We start from the raw sequence: 10,250 nt of genomic DNA, 5'->3' as shown, positions 1-10,250 counted from the left end.
CAGATTGCAGCAAGGCAAATAATCTCTTTTCTGTATTTCACAGCACCTGAAATGTTTAACTCCACAAAACCTACTGGCTATTCCTTCGCTGTGGACTGGTGGTCACTAGGAATCACTGCCTATGAGCTGCTCAGAGCCCGGGTACGGCGCACACGGCTGCTGTCGCTGTCTGTCCTCTTTCCTTAAGCACTCTCTTGGAAAGGTTCATACCTTATAACAGGGATGAAAGTTCCAAGCCAAATTCAATGCTTTAAAGTTTGTTACAGTATAGGCAGCAGAAACAAAATCTTCATCAGAGCTTTTGTGATCACAGCTAAGAGCTCAGAGAGAAAACACTGCAATACAGAATAACTCATTGTGACAGTTCCTCACAGTGTCCAAGGACTTCTCAATTGGCACTGACTATTCAAAGAAAGTGGAGCCATCTGATTAATGAGTGAGAAATCCTTAAGTTTGGTCTGTAATGAAGTTGACTCTGAACTCCCATCCTGCAAGAAAAAAAAAAATGGAAAAAAAAAAATCTTGTTGCTTTTCCGATAAGACTGAGCAGTTTGAGCAAAAGCAAACCACAACATGTAAATTATTAATTAGGTATAATTCATGCCTGTTGTGTGAATGTTCTGCTTCTAACCTAGGTAAGATTTGGGGGCCTGGTAGACAAATGATTAGGTCAGTGTTTTGGAACTGTTGTGTAAAAAGCTGAATAAAATTATTTAAATTATATTCTCCTAAGCAAAAGGTGGTTTAAAATCTTGAGAGGCTAGAAGACTTCTTTCAGTAAGAGCAAACACTTTTTAAAGAAAACCTACAATCAATCTTTGCAGAAAGACTAAAAATAAATTTGATAAATATAGAGAACAGATTGTGAGTGATCAAGTTAGTACACATTAAGAGGACATTGTTGTCTGAACTGTTGAGTAACTTTAAAAATGTTAACATAATATGTGAATTTTCTATTTGTAAATTTAAACAAATTGTAGGACTGTTCATCACATTGATTTTTGACTTGATGGCGTTATTTCCGAAGATAGAAGTAGAAGTGCTGTTAAGTATTCAGACATCATGTCACAGCCATGATAAAAGGTATCTTCAGTGGTGGTTACTGTATTGGAAGTGAAGGAGACCTTGAGGTCCATCTAGTGTCCGCATGTGTTAAGCACAATGCACCTGATTTTATCTCACAATTTGTAGCTATTATTTTAAATGCATTTTTAACAGCATTCCTCTCCCTCCCCCCTCACCCCCACCCAAATACTGTAAAGATCTGGGAAATCTGGGAATTAAAAATCTTCCCAAACAGCAACACTCTTTCATTGCACATTGTCTTTTTAAGCAAGACAGAAATTTTGCTGTAGGTAGGAGCTAAACATGGAGGTGACCTGGGCCACCTGTGTGCTAGCACTAGTTGCATACTGCCCAGTTCAGATTCAGCTCCCTAAGCGCTCCACTGCCCCCGGGCAGCCCGACTCCATCCCTGCCCGCATGTGTAACAAAGCGGTCCTGAGGGACAGCCCAGGCTGCTGTCTGCTGTGCCACTGTATTGTAGGTCATTCTGCAGCCTCGTGTCATACCTGGGGCTTGTGGCCCCCTCTTGGGGCAGTATTTCTTCATATGATCTGATAGTTGGCAGAAATCCTGCTTCTTTTTACTTGTGTTATATCCAATGTGAATGAAGAACTGAAAACAGAAGAGCATTTTACAGGAATATTGGAAATGCTTTAATGGCAGCACTATATTATAAAATCCTTTTTCATAGTCCTTCAAGATACAAATGTTGACAAGGCCAAGTAAACAAAAGCTGGTTAACAACTCTAATTTTTGTTTTGCCTCCTATCTGTCATGCTGTTTAAACATCTAGTTATTATTATTATTGTTCTTCCTGACATTATTATTTTGTTTATTACAGCGAGAGATTTTCAGTGAGGAGTTGGGAAATGTGCAAAGAGATTTTATATGGAGCTACCTTGTTCTAAAAAGATTTCCAAACGAGTTGGAAAAAGATGCATTAAAATGCTTTCTTTGTTGCATTTTTCACAGAGGCCATATCATATTCGCTCCAACACTTCCACAAATGAAATGGCTCATGTGTTCAAGACAGCTTCAGTAATGTACCCTGCTGCTTGGTCCAAGGAAATGGTGACACTAATCAAAAAGGTGAGGGCAGCTGTGGAAGCAGAGAGCTTAGGAGCATGGATATTTTATAGCTGGGAGCCTGCTGGAATGGGTTAAGTCTTTCCACTGGGCACTTTGGCCTTTGTACTAAATTGTGGGGATTCATTGCAAACTGCATCCAGACCTAGTGTCAGTGACTTTCAGATGGTACTATATGATAAATACCGAGTTTTTTAATATTATAGACACACTAATGTAATAATCAACTAACAGTACTGCTTCCTGGACTAATGGTGATAGAGTTTGTGCTGGCAACTGTGGCTGCTGCTAATGCATCTCTCCTAAGGACACAGGCAGTCTTGATTTCCAAAGGTTCTCCTATAACTTTGTCTGTCGGGAATTATGTAACTTAGAAGTAGATGCTGATATATGTGTCCACAAATTTGCCCCCCCCCCCAAAATGCATAAAATTTCTGATTTATGAAAAAACATTTTTGCTAATAAGTGAAGTGAAGGCAGTATTGAAATCCTTTGATGTCATGAAGTTTATGCACCACTGTAATTAGTTTTTAATAAGCTATTATCAAAATTGCTTCAAAATCATTATTGGAATTTTGAAGCTGAAAATCATGTTTGTAGTGAAACTATCTTCAATAAGCAAAACTATTGTTTGTCAGTATCAGACCCTGTATGCATACAATGGCAGCAAAGCTGAAGTACTAAACTCTGCTTAACAGTACTAGCTGAAAATTTTAGAAAATGGGTGAATAAGTTTTCTAATTTTCAAATAAGTGTAAGCAATAAAATAGTACTTATCATGTTTTGTTCCAAATAGTATAGAGAAGTGTTATTTTGTCCTCTCTAATGAAATGCTCTCAAACTCTTTAATGGAAACAAGACATCAATTCCTTGCTGAGACAGTAACACAGCATATTTCCAAGACAGAAACTGAAGAATATCTCAATGTACTTAAAATTATATGGAGCTGGAATTTCATTAAGCCTAACAGTAATATAGGTATATTTACTGCAGATGTCCTTTGTGTTATTATTCATTTTTATGTTAGAGGTTTTTCCCTTGGACCACAACATGCTGCAAGCCATACAGGCTCCCTTGTGAATAAATAATGCAATGTCACAATTTAAATTTCCAAGTGTCCTTTGCATCTGCTCTGATATCCATATGTATTATATATGAAGCCAGCTAGGGTATTTTCCTGGCTGAAACATCTCCTGTGAAATTTTGTATTTATTAAGCTTCAAAGCAAAATATCATTCCTAGCAGACCTGCATCACTCATGTTAGGACTTAAACACTGAGTTCTGTCAGGAGGAAATGGACTGTGAGTGATGTTATTGTTTGGTCTGTATATACCACACATTCTGCATAGCTTTTGCCTCCCACAACTGAGCTGCAGGCACTAACACTGGATGGAGACTAGAAGGGGTCCAGAAGGTGCAGATTGTCTATTTTTCCTGCGTGCTGTACATAGTCAGCAGTTTATGCAATGCTGAATCCTCGATCTTTAAGACAATATTCAATCATTTCCTTCCACAAAAGCAATTTCTACAGCACTGTTAAAATAAATAAATAAATAAATCTGAAAATAAGCAGTGTGAATCCATTATTTCACAATGGAGTGATGCATACTAATATTCCATGACTAGAGTTAGAAAACAGGGATGGTTTACTGATATGCTATTAAAATTGGAAAGCAGAAGCAAGAGTTCCTCATTCTGTAACAAATGCTTTTTCTTTTAACCTTGGGCAAATTGTTTAAAGTCACTGTGCCACCTCAGCTCCTGCTCCTAAAATGATGATAAAAGTCATTAATAAAAATGAGAATAAATGGATTTAAAGATTGTGAGCTACTTGTATATTCTGGTGAAGGTCAAGACAGCCATTGAAAACACCCAGTATTAATGCAGCATTGTTAATCATGCTTTATTTCCTGGAGCTTTATTCAGCAGAGCCTTCACCACTGTCTTTGGCAGACAAGTAACATTTGAATAGCTTCAGTTTGCTTGTTTGCCCCAGTTATCTGTAGCTTACGTGTTTTAACAATTTTAGCAATCTCACCCCCTTTGCAGAAGTGACTTGCACTTGTTTGGTTGCTGGTGCCGATCTCCTGGTTGTATGGGGTAAACCGACGGTCTAACCCAAATGGCAGACCTACCCAGGCCTCAAGCTTGTCCTCAGGTACAAATGACAAAGATGTTTTTGAGCACCTCCTTGCCTTTGTAACCACATGCTGTTGCCACTGCACTTCCCTGGGTACCTGAACAGAGTGCAGGGGCAGTAACATTAGCTAGCAAAGGCAAAACTGGTATATTTGTGAAAAAGCAGGTATGGACACACATATACTCAAAAATCTGATCGTTTCCCTTCTCTAGCTCTTACCCGGTATAACTTCACCACAGACGTTTGTATGTACCTAATCTTTCATTTCATGTTTTGGGGTCTCATTCTAACCTCTTGCATTTCACTCTTCACTGCAGTTGCTTGAGACAAATCCTGATAAGCGTTTTTCTCAGCTGAAAGATATCCAGGACTTTCCATATCTGTCAGATGTAAACTGGGATGCTGTTCTGCAGAAAAGGATAATGCCAGAATTCATTCCCACAGTAAGGCAATTTTTAAGTTTGAAAGGTTTTTAATGTGTCAAAGTTCCTGTAACATGCTGCCCTTGCACCTTGCACCAAATCACAGTGGGAATGTCTTACACAAAAACATCAGATGTCCTAAGGTAAAGGGGAAAAGAGGCAAGGGCAGAATTTTCTCTTTCCTGTGGATGTAATAAAGACTAATGGGGGGGTAACTATAAAGTATGGGTGCCCCAAAGATGATCTGCTCTGTTTGTAATATTATCAGAATTTCTGGTTACAGACTTGGTTTTACATGCCCATAAGCACCCTTGACATGTCAGATCAAATACATGATGCTATTGTTTGTGAGACATCCTGCACTGAACCACTTTTCTTAGCAGCCCTGTTTAGAACCAGCTCTCCAAATGCAAAAAAAAAAAAAAAAAAAAAAAAAAAAAAATAATAATAAGCAGACATAGATTCATTAGGAGCCTGGAGATCACCAGTCATTATATGATAATTGTTTCTTCCTGTAATGACTCTCCCTAACAAGCCCATTGTTCATAGTAAAAGAACAAATACAGTAATTAGTGTTTCTGATCCTTTTTTAATTGGATTTAAGCAGCACACGAGTAACATAACCCTTTTTGAAAATAATCTAAGGATTGTTCTGTGCAGAGTTGCTCTAACTATTTTTCACTTGGAGCCAAGCGAAAGAAGGGCTAAACTATGAATATTTAGCTGCTTGTTTTTTCCCCTCTGTCAGTGGTTTTCTCTGTGGTGCTTGTATGTGTATTGCTTTAAAACCCTTTTTACAAGACCTTGTACACCTTCCCAAGAGAGGTACAGCCCAGCCAAGAAACACAGTCCTCGCTGTCACTTTGAAGCAGCCAACGGGTTGAATATAAGTAGAAAGCACAAAGGGAGCAAGTGTTTTTTCAAATGATGCAGACACACCTTGACAATGTTCCACTGGCTGAGGAAACTGATAAAATATGTAAGATGTACAGCAGGTGTTCTGGCTACGTGTGCAATTGTAATTAGTTCATTTTTTACAAAATTCAGTTCCCAGATGCATTCCAATTTATGAGAGAGAGTCTCTTCAAGACAGGCACTAGTCACTTAAGGCAACTTTTCTCTCCCCACCAGAAAGGCAGACTGAACTGTGACCCAACCTTTGAACTTGAAGAAATGATCCTAGAATCCAAACCTCTTCATAAGAAAAAAAAGCGCTTGGCTAAAAAGGAAAAAGGCACCAGCAAAAGCAATTCCTCACAGGTGAGAGCAAGCAGGTACATACACATGGTTGAGAAGTCTCTCATTTTCCATGAAAGCTGACTATTGCTTAGCAAGACCACAGCAGACTGTTTAGACAGACTATGTTTATTCCTTCAGGCAAATTTTTCTCCCAAGAGCCTCCTTCATTCCTTACCCAGATGTACTCCTCAGAATGGTGCAGCGGGACCAACACACACTATTGCTTTTCTAAAATCTCCAGTTAGGTGTGTGTGTTTGGGGGGAGTGGGGAGTGAGGGGAATGGTAACCTGTAAATGTTGAAGTTAGGTGTATCTAAGTCGCAAAATGCTCCAGAGACACTGCACAGTTTTTGTGGTGCTGGAGAGATTCTTTTAGGTAGAAGTTTGTTCTTCTGTTCACTTTGGTTCTGTCTCAGGTGCTGCAAAAACATAAAACATTTCCAGGGCCAGAAGCAGCCCAGGAAGAGGTAGTGCTTTGAACACACAAGCTGGTATCAGCGAGCTTAGCAAAGTCCTGGGTTTGAAATATTCTGCTAGTCAGGAACTGGTGTCAAAACTCTTACTGGCTTCAATAATGCCAGAATTTCCTGTCTAGATCATGAAGATTGATTTGGCTTTAAAAAAGCTTCATTCTTCCTCATCCCTTTAATTATACGGTACTGAGATTTTCTTTAATACAGTTATGAAAAGGTCAGTTGCATTTTTGACCATCTTAAATATTTTACCAAACCCCCCAGTCATAGTTTTTTCAAATACAAAACCGATTCTTTTTTATTTGTTACCAATGGAAGCAAATGTCCTTTAAAGCAACTGTTCCTCTGCTTCTGGAGTTGGCAGGGTGGCCAGAGCACTGTCCAAGGGCGAGTTACAAATAGCTCTGTGCAGTGAGCAGACCTCAGAGAGTGGGTCAGTCTGGTTTCATGAAGCCAGGATGAATTGTGAACATTTATTCAAGAAGGAATAGGAGAAAACATGTTTAAAGATGACTTAACTTGGAAAAGTGTTTATCTGCAAAAAGGAGCCTTGTTGATCAAAGCCCCCCAGCATTAAAAATCAACTGGGAACTCAGGACTTGACCCTGCATAAGGTTTGGCTTTCTCATGCATCCCCAGTGTGCCGTGCCCTCCCTTGGCACTGGAACCTTGTGCTTATTTTCCTTTCCAATAGCAAGGGCCTGGATAACTTGCTGTGTTGAGTCAAGATCTGTATGCCTGTTTGGGAGTACAGCTCTCTACACAGTTAATACAAGCAACCAGAATCTGAATGGCTTCTTTCATGTAGACCTTCCACAAAACAGAGCATGAAATAGCTCCTGAGCTGCTGCCTCCCTCCTGCATTGTGCAGGAACTCTTGGGTACCCTTCATTGTGGTGAGTGGTTTTATGATTTTGCAGCCTGAGGTTTTTCTGCAATAGTCCCTGTGGATATACAATGTGTAATTTGGAGCATGTATACCTACTGAGTTCTTTGTGAGGAGAGTTGTAATTCCATTCTCCCAGCTGCAGTGCTGGAGATGCTCTGTACCTAAAGATGTCTCTGTATATCCTTGAAGCTGCCCTTGTGAAATCTTTTTGTTTCAACTGTGAATTTATTCTGTTATTCCTCATCCTTTTATTTTTCTATTCGAATGTGAAAGGCCTACCATCTTCAAAAGCACCTAGAGATGCTCCAGAGGGACTTCATTGTTTTCAACAGAGAAAAGTAAGTATTGATAAAAAGGCAGTGTAACAGATGCTGGCACAATGACAAAGACTTTGGCAGACTCGGGTTTTGGGCCACCTCAGCAAACTGCAGATTGGGTTTTAGAAGCTTACTGAGGAAGCTGTTGAGAAAAAGACACTGGTGAATGCAGCTTCAGCTGTTGTCTGCCAGGGACTGAAGAGCCATTTTCATTCATGAGGGAGGGGGCCAGGCCCACAGCCACAACCTGTGCTCATGGCCTGGCTTGCGGGGGCTGTTACTGGTAGTCCTGCAGTCAGCTCTCATCTCTAGTGGTACTACCAGTCCTGCCTCCAGACCACGGAGCTGCAGAGGGCAGGACCAGAAGCTGGTGATAGAGCCCAGCGCCAGGCACGTTCCTGGGCCAGGTGCTCCAGAGCCGTCGCTGCCTCCCGCTCCCACACGCCGTTCCTGGGGCTGAGGCCAGGTGCCCTGCGCACACCTCTGCCAGCGTGGAAACTTCATGTCTATGTGTGGACGTCAGCCCCCAGGGCTGTGGCAGGGGTGCTGCCGCTACAATGAGGTGCAAGCCCAGGCCTCAGTGTCCACAGCAAGGACTTTCTTCCCCTTTCCACCACCTTGCTGCTCCTGAGTAAAGTCCTCAGTGCCCCCACCCTGCATGCTGCCCTGCCACCAGGGGTGGGGTGAGGAGGGGCAGGGACAGGGGCAGGCAGGGATGAGCAGAGGATGGTGCTCCTGCAGGCTTAGTTGTAGCATGGCCAGGCTGGTCCCAAGCCCATAATGGACCTGCTGAAGTTTGGGTCTTCTCCATGGGTGGGCAACCATCATCCTCCAGCAGCAGCCTGCACAGGAGGGCGCTGGGCTGGTGCGGGAGCAGGCAGCTCACAGGCAGTGCCAGGCCCTCCTGCAGCTTGACCTCCTGTTCTGCCCTAGGGTGAGACACCAGCACAGCAAAACCCAGGAGCATGCAGCGCTGGCGAATTGCCTGCATAAGGATGGCCAGAACAACAACCTCTGAGCACAACAACCCTGATAGTGCTGCACAGCCCCACTGCGCCTCCTCCCACCCTCCTGCAGAGCTGGGTGTGGAGGAGGCCCTGTGGGATACCCTAGCAGTTTGCCACCAGCAATTAGAATCAGAGCCCATTATTTTGCCTTTCTTGGTGGCAGGAATGTGACTCAGCCACTCAGCACTCTTCCTTTCGGGCTTGGCTAGCCGGTATTGCAGCCTTGGGGCTGAGTGCCAGGCGACTACCAGCAGGAGCAGAAGGGTTGGGAGTGCACCCTTAGTAGAGCTGTTACTGCCAGCTTCATCCTGGTGGGAGCTGCATTTGTGGGTCCTGTCTCTCCAGGGGCCAGGATTCCTGCATGGGCTCTCAGCTTATTGCTCCAGGCAGAAGAGGCAGCTCTGAGCTGCAGGGTCTCCACCAGCACAGGTGGAAAGTGGCCTTTGCTTGCAGAGGTCTCCTGCAAACATCCTCTAAGTCTGGTTGTGGAGGGCTGGAGGTGGTGACCAACTCCTTCCCTACCTGGGTGGGGGCAGCAAAGGTTTCCCGTGAAGCCCCCCCTCTCACCACGCTGTTTCCTGGCCCATTTCACACAGAGCTGGGCTGGCCTGGTGGGTGATCAGCTCACACAGGCAGATTAGGTAGCGACAAGGTAACAACCAAGTACTGGCAAATAAGCAGCATCCAGAAGCTTTTCCAGGTCATCCTGAAAAATCCATTCACCATCACATTAAACTGCTGCAGCTCTCTGAATCTGATGGGGTTGTGGCTTCCAACATCAGAGGTAAATTTGAATGTGTAGTTTTTATCTCTCTACAGTTGATTTTATACTTGATTTAAGCAGCTATTCTTTGCAGTAAAAGCTGTGCCCTTGGTGCAGCCTTTGCCAAGACTGTGATTGGCCAAAGCATCTCTATTATGGTAATGCGGGGAATTATGCTATTATTTAAATGCTTTGGCAGACCCAACTTTTCACCTTGTTATTCAACATTTTTCCTAATCTCAGCAATATAATGAATGCGTGATGAACTGTGTGCCTCCCATTTGCCCAGAGGTGTTCTTGTATCCCCTGTGCCTTCCTGTCTTTCTCTCTCTGGCTAAATCTGATTAACTGAATAAAAACAACAGCAAATGAAAGGTTCCTTCCCAGATAATCAAAAGCCAATGTTATGTCTGAGGTCACTTGCACTGCAAGGCAGAGTGGATGTTCCTCCTGCCTAGTGCTGTCTAGGACTTTACTGGACTCTCAGTTTAAATCTTTTCTCCCGGATGAAGACTCCCTCTGCCTCTCAAGCTGTGGATTTTGCCCTGTTCCAACATAGAAGAAAAATCAGATTGTGTTCAGTGGACCTTCCAATGGTCTTCACAAATGCTTCGGATAGACTGATATGTGAATAAGCCATCTTTCATTGATCAGATGATGGCTGGCTGGGACACCTTGGGAAATGTGTGGTTTAAGCATGTGCACAAGCAAGCCGTCATCCCAGTGACTGCTGGGAGAGGAGCGTCTCCATTCCTCTTGAGCATGCAGCAGCCACACATTCCCTACGCAGACCAGACCATGAGCCCTCTGTGGGTCACATCAGGCCTGCCCTCCCAGCCAGGAATAGC

General features: G+C 43.0%; 1 protein-coding gene across 3 annotated transcripts in view; it reads left to right on the top strand.

Moving 5' to 3' along the window:
• The window catches only part of STK32A (serine/threonine kinase 32A), a 37,047-nt gene extending 27,254 nt beyond the window's left edge, over nt 1-9,793 (top strand). For all 3 annotated transcript variants that reach the window (XM_080555255.1, XM_080555256.1, XM_080555257.1), the window contains 6 exons: nt 44-141; nt 2,038-2,154; nt 4,610-4,735; nt 5,846-5,974; nt 7,589-7,653; nt 8,566-9,793. In XM_080555255.1, the coding sequence (XP_080411381.1) occupies nt 44-141; nt 2,038-2,154; nt 4,610-4,735; nt 5,846-5,974; nt 7,589-7,653; nt 8,566-8,650 (620 nt within the window). In that variant the 3' untranslated portion in view covers nt 8,651-9,793. The remainder of the gene's footprint in view (nt 1-43; nt 142-2,037; nt 2,155-4,609; nt 4,736-5,845; nt 5,975-7,588; nt 7,654-8,565) is intronic.
• The last annotated feature ends 457 nt before the right edge of the window (nt 9,794-10,250 follow it).

This window comes from Anser brachyrhynchus (assembly GCF_964034855.1).
Source record: "Anser brachyrhynchus genome assembly, chromosome: 14".
NCBI lineage: Eukaryota > Metazoa > Chordata > Aves > Anseriformes > Anatidae > Anser > Anser brachyrhynchus.
Note: the sequence above shows the minus strand (reverse complement) of the source record. Positions and strands in the feature narration are given on the sequence as shown.